The sequence below is a fragment of the Typopeltis vanoorti genome, chromosome 10 (genome assembly GCF_054136105.1).
Source record: "Typopeltis vanoorti isolate ZY-2024b chromosome 10, IOZ_Tvanoo_1.0, whole genome shotgun sequence".
Classification (NCBI taxonomy): Eukaryota; Metazoa; Arthropoda; class Arachnida; order Uropygi; family Thelyphonidae; genus Typopeltis; species Typopeltis vanoorti.
In genome coordinates this window covers 47962268-47981941 of record NC_143558.1, presented here as the reverse complement: position 1 = coordinate 47981941, position 19674 = coordinate 47962268, and the positions used below count along the sequence as shown (strand labels likewise).

General features: G+C 33.6%; 1 protein-coding gene across 1 annotated transcript in view; it reads left to right on the top strand.

The window, feature by feature from the left end:
* The window catches only part of kst (spectrin beta chain, non-erythrocytic 5 kst), a 687893-nt gene that overhangs the window by 146023 nt on the left and 522196 nt on the right, over positions 1-19674 (top strand). Inside the window, exons 8-11 of the mRNA XM_090398802.1 lie at positions 2273-2460; positions 8110-8335; positions 15745-15876; positions 19126-19208. Coding sequence (XP_090254928.1) covers positions 2273-2460; positions 8110-8335; positions 15745-15876; positions 19126-19208 — 629 coding nt within the window. The remainder of the gene's footprint in view (positions 1-2272; positions 2461-8109; positions 8336-15744; positions 15877-19125; positions 19209-19674) is intronic.

The window sequence follows — 19674 nt, the reverse complement described above, 5'->3', positions numbered from 1 at the left end:
TATAAATGTTTATCAATCTTTACAAAATTAGCTCACCTAATCCAGAAAATGCATCTAGTGCACTCTTATCTGAAGTTCAGCATGTGCAATACACGGGTGGATGTGAATGTGATAACTTTGTCCCATTACACTATCAGAGAAAAGATATGGTCTGTATGCAACACTGAATTTTGTAAAGTGATTCATATTTGATTTTGTCTCTCTTGCGAAATTTTTTTTTACATTTCTTTATTTAATATAATAATTTAATATGTATAGGACAATGTAAATAGTAGTATTATAATAAATTGCTGTTCATTTGTTTATGTAAGAACTATCATACCAGAAGAATTGATCATTTGAGCCTGATTCACTGGAAGCATTCATGTTTCATGTGCTAGTTTAACTGAAGCTATTAAACCTGCACATGAATTACAAAAATCAAGTGGATATTAAATCTATCATTATTTCAAAGCGAATTCAGAAACTATAAAAGTTTCTTATGAAGTTTGACCAGAGAGCTTATGAGAATACACTCACCGGTATTTATGAGTTGCCCTAGTCGGACCTTATACGAGACATGCCCGCTATGAAAGCGTCCATATATTCACCTCCTATTGGTCCCTTTTGATAAGGTTTCACTGGTCAGACAGCTGTTTCAAACTGGTTGGTTTTCATTAGAGACTGGTGTTTAAGTAAAGGGCCTCTCTAAAAATTAAGTGACCCCCCCCCCTCAGACCGCTCCCTATAAGCGACCGAAAGATTATCCAACTCAGCGTTGATTCCATTCGGTGACAGGCTCACCTTACTACTGAGGTAAGGTGAGCCTACCATATTCCAGAGAAAAGCATCCACCGACAAAGCCCCACATGGACCACACTGGAAAACACTTTCCCAGTAGACTCAAATTGCTCTCTCAAGGCAAAGCCCCAAAATTTTAAGTTCCCCTCACCAGGAGCGAAATTCCAGAAAAAATCTTAAGAGAGCAAAAACTCTCAGTGCTAAGGAACTTGAAACATCAGAGAAGTGTATTTTTCGTAAGCGAACTCTCAGTCAGTGCGTAAGAGTATTTACTAAAATAAAGAGCCAAAAGGCTTCACTTGGCTATTCAAAATTACAAAAATTAAGTGGATATTAAATCCAGCATTATTTCAAAGCCGAATACAGAAACTATAAAAGTTTTGTATGAAATTTGACCAGAGAGCTTACTCGCCGGTATTTATGAGTTGCCGTAGCCAGACTTTATAGGAGACATGCCCGCTATGAAAGCGTCCGTATATTTGTCTCCTATTGGGATTGTTTTTCGTCAGAGACCAGGCAGAAACCTTAAGAGAGCAAAAACTCTCACTACTAAGGAACTTGAAACATCGGAGAGGTGTATTTTTCATAAGTGAACTCTCGGTCAGTGTGTAAGAGTATTTACTAAAATATATGGATGATTTCATAGCAGGCATGTCTCCTATAAGGTCCGGGGCAACTACTAGGGCAACTCGTAAATACCGGTGAGTGTATTCCCATAAGCTCTGGTCAAATTTCATATGAAACTTTTATAGTTTCTGTATTTGGCTTTGAAATAATGCTGGATTTAATATCCACTTGATTTTTGTAATTTTGCATCGCCAAAGTGAATTCTTTTGGCTCTTTATTTTAGTAAATACTGCACATGAATCATTAATTATCTCATGATAGATAACTGAAGGCTGTCTCTATGACCTCTCCTTTTACCATTTGCAACAATATTTAAATTTTTGATAGATGCCAGATTGGGTCTTTATTATTAACCAGAAGTGCATGAAGATAAAAAATTATCACAATAATTAATGAAAGTGATGCAAATGCAGTTTTTTTAATTTTTTTTTTTCTTCTAAATTTCTTGTACTTCTGTTTCTTTGCACATCAGCCATATTTTCACTTTGCCAAAAGTATTTTAGAATTTGGTCAAGCTTTGGCAGTTATTCATTCTTTAAAATGAAGTAATAAATTGTTAATGACAACAAAGACACTATTGCAATGATTATAATGGATACGATTTTAAGCTCATTTTACCTTGTAAACAACAAACAAATTATAAAATTAAATGTTAGTAACTGAAGAATTTTGTTGGTATAGGAATTATTATATAATGTTGGAATTAATGAATTAAATTATTAATCAAATTTGTAATATTTTATTAAAATTTCAGTTATTTTAATCAAATGAGTTCAATAGTTTTCAAAATACTTAGACAGATATTAAATTTGATATATTTTAAAAGTTTTAAATAAATGGGTTTTATTGTTTTATTTTTCTTCAGATTGTTGGCCAGTTAATAGACATAGATAAATTGAAAGGAAGTTATGAATTTTTCACCACTAATATTTTAGAGTGGATACAAGCCAAAATTATTGAACTAGATAACAGAGATTTTCCAAACTCATTAGAAGGGATCCAAAAAGAATTACTGAAATTCAAAGAATACAGGACTGTTGAAAAACCACCAAAGTAAGCTATTTTAAGTTATTCAAGCGTGGATACTTGCATTATGATTTGAATAAGAAATTGTGTTAAATTCTGCAACACTACTAATTTCCTTAGAAATTAGTGTATTTAAAATGAATTTTCTCTCATTTTATTGTGTTTAATTAATTACTGATGATAAAAATTACTTAAGAATTAAAATGCTGTCATAACTACTCCCTTACTGTGAGTTCTGAAAAGACACTGTGCATGTTTTAACAGATTTAGAAGAGAATGAAGGAATTATATGCAAAAACTTATTGCCTGGTCAAAGAGTGGAGTGAATTTGTGAGAAGAGTTATTACAAAGCAGGAAATTATGACCACCTGAGGGGTATGCTGGGTTCTGTGCCATGGTATCAGTTATTGGATAAGAAGGATATCGACAGTGTGTGTGGGAAGTGTTTAAAAATACTTCATTATCATCATCATGCTTGTCAAGGATTTAGGCCTAGAGTGGGCCTGTTCTGGCTTTAGAAGTCATCATTGAATTTCTTAAGAGGATGTCCTGGTTTTTTTTTTTCCTAATGGTTTGTAACTAAAAAATACTTAAATGATGCAATATCAGAATGTATCCCTAGAGTTAGAAGAATAGAGTAGGAGTGAAATGAATGTGTAATCTAATTAAGCAAGAGATTTGTAAGAAAAAGATGATGTGGAAGGAATACCGTGTGCATAAGGATGATGTCAGTTATGATAATTATAAGCAGCAGGGCAGGAGAGTCACAAGTGTTATATGGAAAACTAAGTCCAAGTACAAAAAGAAACCAGCTCTACAAGACAAAGACAACCCAAAAGAATTCTATCATTATTCTCCAAGTAAAAGAAAGAATGAATTTGAAAGAATAACTCTACTGAATGTAGTTGCTATGTGGGTGACTGATGCAGAAACAATTGTTCAACTAATGAGCAGCCATTTTACTAAAAGCTATCAACCTGGTATATGCAACATTGAATTCACTGCTATCTCTTTACAGTGTGAGAAAACTCATCTGGATGAGGAGGAAGTACTAGAGCTGTTGCACAAACTGTATCTCAGGAGTGGTGGTGAAGATTTTGAAAAAATTGGTTAGAACTCGCATTCAAAAATGGGTTGACAGAGAATCTCTACTTTGCAATGAACAGCATGGGTTTGCTAAGGGGATGTCATGTTTTAGTCACTTGCTCACATTCTATAATAATGTTACCACTGACACAAGCGAAATGGATATACCATAATATAAACTTGGTTTTTAATTCTATTTCCCAAGCAAACAGACAAGTAAGTCAAGTTTGCACCTGCACATAGTGCAAGTTTGAGGCAACTCGTGGTAAAGGTTGATTAAGCTCTGATCACTTTCCTTAGTATTTTTCCCTTAATGTAAAGCACATCCCCTTGCAGAGATGTATGGTGCTATGGATTAAAGGCAATGGTCACTACCCATACCGGTTTCGACCTTTATTGAGGTCTCGTCAGGGAAGCCAGACCTGAAAATGCTGAAGTTGAAGTAATGCAGAGCTTATGAATTTTACCTAAACAAGTTGCCACAAGGTGCTTTGACCTTATTAAATAAAATCTCAGGATGAGAGATAGATGTAGAAAGTTTTTTAACTTGGATATACTGTATTATGTATTCAAGAGGTCTGGCTTCCACTGACCTCAATAAAGGCAGAAACCGGTATGGGTAGTGACCATTGCCTTTAATGCATTGCATCATAGGAGATGTGCTTTACATTAAGAGAAAAATACTAAGGAAAGTGATCAGAGTTTAATCCACCTTTACCACGAGTTGCCTCAGACTGGCACTACCATGAGTTGCCTCAGACTTACACTACGTGCAGGCGCAAACTTGACTTACTTGTCTATTTGCTTATTTGGGAAATAGGATTAAAAACCAAGTTTATATAAAATTACTTGGTATCTTGAATACATAATATACCCAAGTTAAAAACTTTCGACTTCTACACCATGATATACTTTTGGATTTTGTTAAGACTTTTGAAAGAACATAGCATGGAATACTGCTGCATAAATTGGAAAATATGGGATTGGATTATAAACTATTGGCATGGATAAGAGGATGGCTGACTGACAGATATCAGAAAGTAGTATATGGAAGGGAGGGGGAGGTGAATCAGCAAGATTCAAGGCAACCAGTGGTGTGCCTCAAGGATCAATCCATTGTTATTCTTCTGTGCATTAATGATATTGGGAAGGATGTGACATACAGCTATTTGCTGCTGCTGATGATGATGATACCAAGATAGCTAGGGTAATCAGGAGTGCTGATAATATGCAGTACTTGCAGAATGATTTGAATAGGCTGGAATTGTGGGCATGTGAAAATGACTGGTATTTCAATGTTAATAAATGTTAAGTCATGCACTTTGGTGTGATAAGATATCCAGTGTCATATTATATGATGGGGTTATGCTTGAAGAAACTGATGAGGCTAGGGATCTTGGAGTTTTGGTAGACAGGAAGTTGAAGTTCTCAATGGTCATATAGCAAAAATTGTAAATCCAACTAAGAGAATAATGGCAATGCTGAAACAAACCTTGACATGTAAAGATAAGGAAGTCATTTTACCTCTTTACAAGACCTTGATAAGACCTCACTTGGACTATTGTGCACAGGTCTGGTCTCCTGGTTTCTGTGGTGATTGATATGGTGGAGAGAGTGCAAAGGAGAATGTCAAAAATGATATCAGGATTATGGAATACAGATTATGAAGACAGATTGAGAATTTATAGGCTGCAGACACTAGCAAGTAGGAGAAAGAGGGGGTGATATGATTGAGATTTACAAACGTCTAAAAGGGTTCTACAGAATTTCAGTAGATGGAATTTTTCATTTTATGGAAAGTGAGGAGAATGAATGAATGAATAAATGAATGTCAAAAAGGGAGTTAGGGCTAGTTTTTTCTTTCATAGAGTAGTGCATGATTGGAATGGATTGCTGTTGAATGTTGTGTGTGCATGTAGCATGAATGAATTCAAGAACAGGTATGACAGCTGGTTCAAATTATCACTGAACTAGATTTCTTGATGACAGGCTAAAAGCATCATCTATTTCTCTTTGGATTTTTAAGACTATGAGGCATTAGGATACATCCTCCAGTTGCTTTGTCTATGCTTAAATTGAAGTTAAAAACATCTTCAGAAATTTTTGTCATGAAAAAGCATTATGTTATGGAAGTGTCACATTCAAGAGTGTTGCTTGTGTATATGGCAAGGGGAACTTGTGACAGGCATTTAAAACATCTTTAACATGATACAAAAATCAAGTTTGAAAATTTTTAAATATGTGTTACAGGACACATTTAACTGGAGCAGAATTTTTTTAACAGATAATTATCAGATGAGTTGTACCAGATACTTATTTTTTTATTAATACTTTTCATCTTTAGATCAATTTTGATGCATCTATTCTTGAGTACACTTTTTTCACTTCTGTTCCTTTTTCTAATCATGATTCCAGCACACACAAACAGTAAAAATTATGCAAGTGTATGAATACAAATACACAGCATGCCTGTGTTGAATAGTAAAAAAGGCACACACTGTATAGGCTATTTACCTTGCAAAGCATTGCAGTTAGGTTGTGTGCTAGTAATGTATGCACAGTGAGGAAAATTTTTATAAATTTAATGGCCAAGCTTAGGTGTTGGACATTATTCATAATTTATTTTAACAGTCTTCATTATTAAAAATTATGGAAACATCTACTGTGTTTTTTCCTAAAGTTTTACTAAAACTTCAAGAAAAAACACAGAACAACTGAAGTTTTAGTAAAACTTCAGTTTAATATAAACCAAAATAATCACTTGACGTTTTGACTTTCATATCAAGGTCATCATCTGGAGTGTACACATATATACAAAAAACAAGCTACATTACAATCCGTATGCTAAAGTCATAATTAGGTCAGCCATTACTGACCTCTGGTGAAATAAAAAACCTTACTACATCAAAGCTAGAGTCCTGTTATTATCTATTTGGTTACAAATCATTAAGAGATACATTAAGCTAGAGAGCAACATGCTCTCACATAAATTAGAACAAAACAGTATAGATGGTTGCCAGTAAAAGCTGAAATTATTGGTTAGAGTCCTGAAGTAAGGATTTGCTAGAAAACTTGAAGAACTTTAGCTGGCTGAAAGTTGACCATCTTTGATGTTCTAATCAACTAGCACTCAATACATACTTGAAATTCTACCAAATTTCAAAAACAAAGGCAAAATAGCAGGACTCTGTTATTGAACCAGCATCTAATCAGGACTAGATACACTGCCTCAACTTGAGCTGATCCACTGATGTTGTGTGCTTTGAAGTAGTGTGAAGTATTTTATTAGTCCTTTGGCTATCTTTTCAGATGTACCACATCTGAAAAGATATCAAAATGAGCAACTTAGCTTTACTCTCCTAAGGACAAACTCCATCCTTTAGCACATCCAGGAGTTTGAGGTTCCTTACAGGGGCAAATTCTCCATGCTTGCTATGCTTGCTGCGCAAGCTCATTAATTGAGAAAGAAGTAATATTTATTTGTTAATAAATGCATGCATTTATAAGCATTCCATTTAGGCTTTTATTTTTGTAGACAGAAGACATCTTAAACTTGTGTGGCAATAATTGAGCTTTGCATTGTGTATTGAAGGCCGATGCTTGCTCGTCTAGTCAAAGCTATCTTGGCTTGCTCGGTTGTAGGTGCTTCCAGGTCCTCACAGCAGCACTGTGATTTCATGCGCACGCACACAGCCATTTCACGTTGTCTCACTCTGTTGCTTAAACACGGCCATACGCAGTCAACATAACTCTAGCCAATGAGCTTCAGCCAGCCTTTTCAGGTGTGCATGTTGCTTGGGAAAATTAAATTATAATCAACTTTTTATGATGATGTTATTGACCAGTTCATAAAGAAGAACCATAGGGTGGAATTTGTATTCAAGTAGCTAAATTGAAAAAGATAGAATATCATTTGTAAAATAAATGTTGTATTTGTATGATTAAATGTACATAAATTTCTAAATATATAGTTTAAAATGGTCAGTAATTCATTATTCCACTAATCAGACTTGAATCACGCCTCTCACTCCCTGAATGATAACAAGAGCAAGTGTGAATTTCAAGACCAGCATTCTCCCTTGGTTCCTTATGACTTAGCGTACTATGGATAGACAGGAAGATCTGTTAACATCAACCTTGGCGAACATAAGAAATCCATTCACTACCATTATGATGGCAAATCTGGACCAGCAGTATTGACACTATCACACATAATTAGATGGAAGAAAACTAATGTGCTATATAAAAGTCGTTACAGATCAATAATTGCTATGAAGCATTTTTCCTAACCTTAACTAACCTAACCCAACCTTAACTTCTAATTATTATTTTAACTTGCTTTATTTTATATCACAGTATATATAAATATATACTGTATGCATTCTTCATATCAAATGAAGCTATTACTTTCTTTTTATTGTATAAATTTTTTTATACTATTAAAATGTTTCTATTGCCTGTTAAAGTTAATTATGTTGATATTTTAAGGTACATTCTCTTTAATAAGTTTTTTTTTTTTTTTATATCTTTCATAAAAAGGTTTGAATATTCTTGTTGAGTAAGAATAGAATTTTCTTGTTATTATGACAGGTATAAAGAAAAGAGTGAAATTGAAGCACTGCTATTTGCCATCCAGACCAAAATGAAAGGTCTTGGCCAACCTCTTTATGTTCCACCTGAAGGAAAATTAGTTCACGATATTGAAAAGGCATGGGATGTACTTGAAAAAGCAGAACACAGGCGAGAAGTAGCTTTACGAGAGGAACTAGTCAGGCAAGAAAAACTAGAAAACCTTGCTTATAGGTTTGAAAGGAAGGTGAGCATAAATTTTATTACTTAAAGTGGTTATAATATATTACAAATAAGTTTTTATTGAATCTCAGGACTCTGAATTCACTGTATTATTGTCTTCATCTCCTCTTCAGATGTTAGGCTCAGCAGTCTGTAAGAGCCAAATAATGGTTACAGAAACATTATTAATGCTATGTTAGGGCAAATAATACTATAAAGAGTGTGCTATTTATATATATCAATTTGTGCATTTGCTGGCTGGTTATCTCCAGGTTTGGAATTTTTTATTCTGCTTTTCCATCAAAAGCTCACCTTCAGTCAAAAAAACCCTTATAAAGTTTCTTCATACCCTGGAATGGGATTCAGGCCCAGGTCTTTTCAAACTATATTATTATATGAATTATTATGTTGAACCGAATAAACATTCTTGAAATTATATGTATTAAAGCTTTAAGGAATTAACTTAAATAAAACACTTTTACAATAATACGTATGCTTATATTTTCTTCCTCTTCATTCATTCCTGTACTGCTGTTTTGGAACAGCCTTCTCTCTTATGTGTTTCCCTGAAGAATATAAAGTTCCTACATGGCTCTTTCTCTCATTATAAACAATTCTGTCATCATTTGAATTAGTCTTTCTGAACTCTAAAAAGCTTTAGTTTTTGACTTACTGCTTCTTTTAATTTTTTTATTCCACCAGTTAGTTTCTTTTGCTTTTCAGTTTCTGCTTGTCCTTCCACACACCTCTTTAACTGTTCCTACCATTATATTTTGGAATTTTGCTATTTTTTATTTATATTATCAGTAATTTATTCATGGGTCTTGGACCTTATCTGAGACCTACGTCTGTTTTGGCATCCATATTATCATGGATATCAAAAAAAAAAAAAGAAAAAGTTTTCTATCTCTTTTTTTTCTTGATGATGATGATATTCATCTTATATCAGTCCCACTGCTGGATAAAGGCTCTTCCATTTGCAGGAGGTTTGGGTCTACTTTTCCCATGGTGACCCAGTATCTTAGGAGAGTGTATACTCATATATTTATACAAATATTTGTATAAATGAATAAATATATGAAGGGGAGAGACAATCATAAACATCCATGCCCTAACTGGATTCAAACCTGCAGCCTTTTGTCTGGAGGTTCAAATCCACTGATCACTCATCCAACCATGCCAGCTCATCCCCCCCCCCCTTTTTTTTTTTTAACCATGTTTATTTTCCATAATGTTCTTGGGGGAAAAAATGTCAGATATAAAGATCTAAAGCTTAAAGATCTAAAATTGAGAAAGACGTTTTAATAAAGTCAATTATGGAAGAAAACCTACATTCTGTTAAAAAAAAAAAAAAAAAAAAAAAAAAAATAATAATAATACAGGAATGATGAAAGGCGCTGTTTTCTAGTGAGTCTGTTTTGCTTCAGTCATCCAAGGAATAAGGGTACAGTGTGTGAAAGGAAGGAAGAAAGAGGAATGGGACAAAAAATAAACCATCACAGAATACCTTATATCAGTTCACTAAACATCTAAAAACAGTTTTGGTGGGATGTTGCCTTTAAAAAAAAGCACTGGATCACTTCTTTCAATAGTGAATAATGACAAATATACCCCACTCTTACAATGTAAGCATAGTCCTAGTTGAAAATGAATGCTCAGTCTAGAACAAAGGATTGTTTTTCAACAAGACTTTCCACTATTTTTAAAAAATGAAAAAAAAAAGTCAAGAAATTTATGAAGAAAAATGGATTAATTGTTAGAATGGAACACAATTACTTATACCATGGAACACATTAGTGTTCCATGGTATAAGAAATTAACAATTTTTAGAAAAATTTTTAGAAAAATCATTTTTAGAAATTAACAACACCAGAGGAACAAAATAAAGGTATTATTTATTAAGTTGTTATATTTTTTTCAATTTCAAACAAGCATCTTCAGATCACAAGCATAGCTAAAGAACACATTCATTTGTATTACCACAGTTAGCTGTGGTAACACAAATTATAAATGGAGGGGACAAAAAGGAAGTAATGTCTATCATGGTATCCTCTAGAACTGGAGTCAAGGATAAAAGATTAGTTGGTCTTAAAATGACTATCAATACATATCAGGGTTATAGGAGTGCTTCGTTCATAGTCAGTACTGATTTCTAAAGATAGTCTCTCAGACTTCCAGTAATTTCTCTGCAGCACAGTAGTTCTCTTCCATATAATTTTGGGTGATGGGGTACCTAGACTGTAGTCTGCTAATCCTGATGTGCTATAATGGTGATAATGAATGTAATCTTGATGTTTTTCAAGGCAGATGTTAGCATGTCTGTTAGGCTGTCCAAAGTAAGTTAAGTTGCATATAATAGTCACTGAAAGAGCATTCAACACCCTCAGTAAAGGTCATAACTTTACTATCGCTTGTATACAACTACTCATTTTTAGAAATTAACAAGCATTGATTGTCAAAGCTGTGACCTACCTCCCACATTGGCTAACAGTATTTATCTGGTTATTGCTAATATTTAGATAAAATCCAAATCTCCAAAGTGCATCAATCTACAAAAAAAAAAAAAAAAAAAAAAAAAAAAAAAAAAAACAGCAGCATTGAAAAGCTTATATAACAGTCTGAAAATGATTATAACCAAAAGAGATAGGGGTATGTACCACAGCTGTCATAATGAATCAAAGAGAATACAAGGGAGTGCCAAACCAATTTTAAAATGCTATACATCAGTGATAGTTGTTGAAATTTTTTTTTCACTTCATAATCAGGTAAATTATAATAGACAAGAAATTATATTCTTGTTTCAGATATTTAATAGGGACATTCATAGAAAACAATTCAATTTTTTAAAATTACAGTTTCACACACATAAAGGAAACTAGAATTTATTAAATACTCCTATATATTTTGCTCATATCATGAGCATCATTCAAGAAAAAATCAGAAGATTGGCTGACATTTAAGTTTGAACATAAGAACAAGTCATACAGCATGTGAATACTTCCATGTGTCTTGGTCACAGCTGTACAAGTAGCAGGAAACACTATTAGGAAATGTGTATCATTATGTGATTAAAAAATTTAAACATTTAATAGCAATTACTTCCTATAACTTGAAATAGCTTTATAGTCTGTATATTATGTTTATAATTTTAAAAAAAATTAATTACATAACTATACCTATTTCTCTGGAACCTTAATATTGTTTCTTCCTGCTCATACAGCTGCAGCTGAGACATGTTGAAGTATTTGCATGCTGTATGACATGTATTCGTAAGTTAAATATTGAATCTAGTTCTTCTGCTTTCTTCCTGAATGATGCTCATGATATATTGAGCAAAATATATAGCAGCATTTAATAAATTCTATTTTTGTTTAAAAGTGTGAAACTATTATTTTAAAAAAAAAAAATTGTATTATAATCCTTGGTATTATAAACCTTGTGTTTAATCCTGTACTAAGGATAAGTAAATTTTGCACAAAAAACATCTTAAACATATTATTAATCCTCAGTATATTAGTATCCATGCTCATGATAGGATTTAAACCTAGGACCTGTCAGTTGAAGAGCAGATATGCTACTCATCGCCTAGTCATCTAGACCAGACAGACCAAATGTGTTTTCATTTTCACTATCTCTGAAAATGAATCTTATCACATATCTATAATGGGATTCACAGTGAAAATAACTACACAGTAGAGAGTTGAAAAAATGACTATATGCCCTTTAGTTAGAAAAGACCTGAAGTTTCAATCCCTTCTAGGATGCGAGAATGTCTTTGTAAAAATTACTCCACTAAAGGTGGAAAGTTAATTGGTCTCAGGGTAGTAGGATGTTACCATACTACTTACCAGTGTACGTAAAGACTGTTGACCTCACCAGCTTCTTTATACAAATAGCCTAGTCATGGATTATAATTCACATGCACACTTTGTTTGCTTATACTTGGGTATGGGATTAAAATGAAATACAATTTCTTGTCTGTTGATTACCAAGAGAAAAATATTTTCAGCAACTGCAGATTAAACATTTGTCTTATATGTATTTCTGTTCTCACATTAATTTGTACAAGGATGTTTATGTGTGTGTGTGTTTTACCATAAAATCTCAAGTGTAATACTTATTAGTATATAATATGTATGTCTAATTTAGACCTAAAGATGAAGTTGAAGTTTGTGTGTTATAATATGCATCTAATGGCATAGTTCTGTCAAGTTTCAGATAAAGATATATAATTTTAAGCATTTTTTCAATAAATTAGATCTTTATGTGGCAATTAAATGTTGCCATATATGAGAAGAAAAATGTTTTAATCATTGCTAGCAAATCCTGTAAGTCATTTTCACTGTCATTGTGGCTAGAAAAAAAAGCTCCACTATTGTTGTAGTGTTAATTTCATTATTGTTGTCATCATACTAAAAATCACCATCATTCTGAGACAACATCTAAGTCCCTTTCTGCACAACTGCATGTTGGCCTTGTTAATGCTACCAGATGCTGACCTGGTTGCTGTGACTATCAGCATATTTCAAAACAGCCAACTTTTCCCATGGAGTATAACATTGCTGTCACAAAGTAGATCATTTTATTAAAATTAAAACAACAGTATACATTTTATGAATGTATACTGTTGTATACATTTATAGCAATTCAATGTATACTGTTTGATACTGACTACCACAACAAATGAATTTAAACTGATGATACTCAGGCACAGTATTTAAGAATATGGGGGTGGGGGAAAGAGTTCAGTGCTGCTTGATTTCACATATAACTATTATCATAACTATACATATGTATAATATGCATCCCCTTCAAGTAAGATAAAATATGTATCACATATGCTTATTATATATAAAATTTTATGGTAATACCCTGTCATGTTGTCGTTATTATTATTACCTAAGACCCCATGGAGTCAAAGATTCATCTGGAAGGTCCTTTTATCATACATACAGCTCATCATACTATGCTTTAAACACACTCAAATTCTCTGCAGACACCATGCTCTCAGTAAAGGCATTCCAATCATTCACAACTCTGCATGAAAAAAACCTGTTTCTCACTCCCCTACTCACACCCTCTTTATACAGTTTCCAGGGATGACCTCTGGTTCTCCCCTGATCTCCCACTGTTTTCTGTAGAACCTCTCCAACATTGATCCTATAACAACCCCTTACTAACTTGTAGGTCTCTATCATATCTCCCTTCTTTCTTCTGTCTGCCAGACTCTGCAAATTGCATCTTCTCAATTTTTCCTCATATTCAACATTCCAGAGGTTAGAAACTACCTTAGTCATTTGCCTCTGGACCCTTTCCAACATATCTTCATCCTTCTGAAAACCAGGTGACCAAATTTGGGCACAATAGTCTATGTGTGGCCTAATGAAAGTCTTATACAATGGAACAAGAAATCTCCTTACTTCTACAAGTCAGTGTCCTCCGCATCATTCCCGGAAGCCTTTGTGTTGTCTTCACAATTTTGGCAATGTGTCTCCTAAATTTCAGATCTTTATCCACTATCACCTCCAAATCTTTTATTTCCTCCACCTCCAACAGTATATCCTCATTAAGCATAAATTTTGCATCCCATCTTTGTTTCCCAAATTTTAAAACCTTACATTTTGCAACATTGAACTTGCATCCCCATTCCTGTGCCCAATCACTCAATTTATTCATGTCTTCTTGTAAGGCCACAACATCTTTTCTGCTCTTCATGGTTTGTCCCAACTTTGCATCATCGGCAAACAACTGAATATCTCCATCCAAATCTTCACCAATATCATTAATATACAAGTTAAACAGTAATGGCCCTAAAACAGACCCCTGAGGCACTCCACTAGTGACTTTCCTTTTCCTGGATATTGCTCCCCCATACACAACTTGTTGATACCTATCAGATAGCCAGTCTCTAATCCAATGCACTAATCTAATATCCAACCCCATCTGCTCTGGTTTGACTATCAACTTATCATGCAGTAATCTATCAAAAGCCTTTGTGAAATCTAAGTATATTACTGTGTATCCTTATCCTCTATCCAAGGAAGCAGTCACTTTATTGTAATAAGTAATTAGATTACTAAAACATGACCTCCCTTTAGCAAATCCATGCTGTTCATCAAAGATAATACTACTGTTGTCAACCCAGTTCTGGATACTAGTTCTTGCTAGGTTCTCCAACAACTTAACCACAATACCTGACACACAGAGAGGCCTATAGTTTGATGCTTGAGTTCTATCACCTCCTTTATGAAGTGGCACAATCTTGCCCTCCTTCCACTCCTTAGGAACTTGACCCAGTGCAAGACTCGTATTAAAAAATATGTCAAGGCAGGCATCGACTCCCTGGCATATTCATTCAGAATACACGGTGATATATTATCAAGTCCCACAGCCTTATTAATATCTAGTTTGCTCAACTCCCCCATACACTTCTTGCTCACTCACAGTCAGTCTCTCCTTCCCATCATCAACTGCTCTCACTCTCTCTCCATGAAGTCACATTCACAAGATTGAAAGACCTTTATGCACTGTTCATTAAGTATCTCCGCCACACCTTCTGCAACAGCTGTCTTTATAGCATTTTCTCCAGTCAATGTCATCCCTCCATAATCATTCTTTCTTTTGCTGACTACATATCGAAAGAACTTCTTAGAATTCTTTTTGGCTTCATTAGCTAAGTGCTGTTCATACCTCACTTTTGCTACCCTTACCAACCAAGTCACCCGCCTTGCTGGTCTTTGTAATCCTCATGGAATTGGTTATTTCACTTCTCTTATTCTGCCTCCATAACGACCTTTTACTCTGTATCGCATGCTTAATCTCTCTATTCATCCATTTCACACCTACCTTATTTAACCTTTTCACCCTTGGAATACATTTAGACATTGCATGTACTAGATAGTTTTTGAAAATTCCCCAAGCTGCATTGATCTCTTTTCCAGCTAACTCCTCATTCCATGCTACACCTGCAAGCTATCTCCTGAGCTCTTCATAATCACCCCCCCTCCTTGTAGTTCCACATATACCCTTTTTCTCACAGAGGTCCTCGCACTGCTGGCAACCACCCAGGTAATCACCTCATGGTCACTTTGTATAGCGTGTTTATATCTGAAATAATTTTGTCTTATGTTTTTTTGAAAGTGAATATAGTAAAGTTATATGCTTTTCACTTAATTTAGTAGATATCCCTGTTGTTGTTATAACAGGAGATTGCAACTCATTTTCATTTATTAGTTCCAGTTTTTTCATTATTAATTAAGTTTTCTTTGTAGATGGAGTTCAAAAAATCTTTTAAAATATTTTTAATCAAGCCAATTCTTAAATCAGATCAAACTGCTTGTTAAGTGACTGTATTTAACTTTCTACATTTCCTTTTTAAAATTTCTTTAAGGTATATAAAACTCCAATTTATGTTTTTTTTGTTTTTTTTATTAGAGTGTTTTGCGTGATGGATACCTGAAAGAAATGACCCAAGTATTGTCTGACCCTAGGTATGGCAGCAATTTAGCTCAGGTTGAAGCCACTGTGAAAAAGCATGAAGCCATCAGTGCAGATATCCTGGCCAGGGTAAGAAACACAGTTATGCAATAATAGGTACTAAATATATATTAATATAAATTTATATTAGAGATAACAATTTACATGCAGTTACTGATAAAAAAAGTTTACTATTTCTGTGGTACAAAAAAAGATCCCCCCCCCCATTAGAATGGGAATTAGATGAAAACACAGTTCATTCTTGACATATATAATAACGCACATGCACACATACTTTATCATTTAATCACTTTCTAATTCTAATTTCTAATCAATCAGGCACATCTCTACTCCCACCTACCATGGCCATAAATTCAAATCCAACTGTCACATAGATGTCTGTTAACATCTTTAGGTGTTGTGCATCTTTTATTGTTGTACATCCTCAACATCTACAAATGTACTATAGGTTTACAAAAACCTTTTGTGGGTGGGAGCCACACAAACAACTTATTCACTCACTAATAAACTGGTGAAAAGCTCTGATCATGGCTCATAGATACTATATGATATGAGTACTTTGCAATATTATATTGATTAACAGAATTTATTTCATATTTTGTGGAGATATAAAATGAAGTGAAGGCCATGAATGATTGAACTAGTAATTGACTTTATGAATAAATTACTTATAGATTGAGAAAAGAATAAAACAAGGAAACTAAAATAAAACACAAAAGAAATTTTTGGAATACAAATTGCAAACTACAAACCCACCAAGTAAAGGAATAAGAATTAAATTGAAAATAGATGTGAACTGATTGTAATTTGATGGAATGTAATGAAACAAAAGATTACATTTTCCATAAGCACCTCTGTAATGCAAGCGGAAGAACAATGGTATGTTATACCTTTTGATTGGGAAAGGCCTAAGTTTGATTCTCATCATGATGAGAGAAATCTTTATGTAGGTTTATTGTAACTGAAGGTGGGTTAGCTGATCTCATATGGAAGTAGCAGGATTAATATATTAACAGGTTAATCTGTTACCAGGTTTTTCCCTCTTGGAAACTCATTTTTTTTTTTTCTACTTGCATACAGACAAATTGGCCATGAGAACACATGCAATTTACAGACAAAATATACTAGTGGTGGTGGGCAGTAGATGGCATTATGTGTAAATGATGATGATGGTAGTGCATTCTATATAGTTGGTGGATGGAGTGGAGAATTGTAGAGTAGGGTGTCTTCCCTTGTTGATTCCTTGGACTCCTTGGAGGTGTCACATAATAATAATAATCATAAAGCCAAATTTTTTTGGAGTACTGGATTCCTTAATTAAATAAGGAATCCAGTGTGCCCAAGTGTGAAATAAAACTTGCTAAGTTTGTACATATAGACTCCTGCCACCACCCAACACAAAAACTAGAAATAATAAATACAGAGAGTGATAACAATTTGCTTGAATGATAATGCTATTAAAACAGAACCGCAATGGATTAGAACCACCTTTATTATTGTGTAGGTTTCTGTGAAGAAAGGACATATTAGAAATATTTTTTTGCCAGTATTACTTCGCAAGAAAGAACTAGATGGAATAGAATACTATTTTATTGAATACTTGACTAATTTTGTGAGAATTCTTGTGTTTTCCATCATGAGTCAAGACACCATCCCCATACCAAGGATCTATAGGGTCTCTAAGGTGCATAACCAGGGTTTGCCACTGAGACCTATTGTTGATGCAAAATATTCTCTAACTTCATTGCTATCCAAATATCTAGAAAGCTTGCTAAGCCCAATGCACCAAAGATCAGTAGAATTTACAATAAATTCTACTGATCTACTTGCTATCCTTGACATCGTTAATCTGTTCACCAATGTACCCAAGAAGAGAAACCATACAACAACCACTACTACAAGACCTCCATGAAAAAGATCCATATTTAGTCTTTATAGCAGGGTTTCCATATTGTGTAAAAAAATACAAAAAATATAGAAAATTAATAAAAAAGGAACAAAAAAATCCCTCATCTACCTAGCATACTGTAGGTCTACAACCTTTTGTGGAGAGTTTCATAAAAAAAAAAAAAAAAATTCAGAGGCGGCATGATTTTTAATTCTGGCAACTCAAATTTTTCATCCTCAAAGAGGTTAATTAGCTATGGTACTTACCATTACAGTGTACTAAGACTTGACTTATAGGCTGACCCCAACAAGAGTGATTGATAGAAAAGGGAAAGAAGAGTATAACATATGCTTATAGTAAACCTAAGACTGTTAATTTAAAAGGATGTTTTATCTTACATACTTATTTGTAACAAACTTTATTGCCCTTTAAGATGTTCATATGCACACCTACCTCAGAAATTCTCTATATTTTTAAAGGAGAGGGAGGGATGGAGAGAGAGAGGACATACTAGTAATATTGAAAAATCCTAAATAACCATTATGATGGTAAATAAGTGGCTTATAATTACAATTTCTGATAAGTTTTTAACAACTCTCAATTTTCTTATACTTTACAATTACAGTTTTTGTTCCTTTATCTTATTCTTTTTCATTAACATAATTAAGCAAACAGATGCAGTGGTTGTACAAAAACCACATCTATAAATATTTGGAATATCTCAAAATTATGTGAACACTTCCATTACAAAGGTATAAGACCTTAAAATTTTATCCTTCATCCAACTTTTAAGCATTAACATGTACTTATTTTTGACTATGTCCTTTCATATGAATCAAATCATCTTGAAAGATCTAATTTTTTGTAGTTCATATATAAACATATTGGATTCTTTTGTTTTTGAATAATTTAAACAGATCGTGTTTTGTATCTATTTTTTAATTTTTTGGTTTCACTTACTGGGTTTATAGATTTTTATTTTTTTGTCCGTCATTTAATTATGCTTGTCTACTTTAATAATTCAATCATTTTTGATCTTAACATTTGCATTTGATTATATTTGTGTATCAATTCGAATTGTTAGCCTAATTTCATCACTAGAGATAGTGTGGTTTAAACCAAAATGGAAATGGCTTAAATCAAATTAAAATCCAGCCAGCTATAGCAGAGTTGTTATATGAATGCAGAAAACAAATCTATAAGACCCTTAATTGGTACTTGTCTGCCAAGTACCAATTAAGGGTCTGTCAAATTCATTTTGCCATTGTAGCATAAAATACCTAATTTTAAAATGCTTAAAAAAAATATGCCAACTTGGTTTTATTAATCATAACATATCAGTACTTTTTTGCAGTTGTATTATTGAATTATTAAGTGAGGTTATCCTGTATTTTTTTATTTAATGGAATTTGCATTTTTTTTCTTAACAGGAAGAAAGGTTTCAAAATTTAAGTGTAATGGCTGATGATCTTGTACAAGAAAATTACCATAGCAGTGATAAAATAAAGAAAAGGCAAGTTTTTTTTATGTTATTTATGGGTGTGTTTTTTATTTATTTATTTATTTTTTTTACTTTTATTTTTTTTAGAATTCCAGTGGAGGCATGGAAGGCACTGGGGGAAGAGGGAATTGACCTGCTGTGGGACCTGTTCATGAAAGTTTGCCAACAGGAAAATATACCCGAGGAATGGAGGGAGAGTACTCTTGTTCCCATCTACAAGGGTAAAGGGGATGCACAAGACTGTAAAAATTACAGAGGAATAAAGTTGATGTCCCACACAATGAAGATCCTAGAAAGGGTTCTTGATGGTAGATTGAGGGAGGAGGTGGAGATTGCAAAGGAACAATTTGGCTTCATGCCTGGTAGATCAACAACAGATGCTATCTTTGGGTTACGACAGATGATGGAAAAATATCGAGAGAAACAAAGGGAGCTACATCTGGTATTTATTGATCTGGAGAAAGCATACGATAAAGTG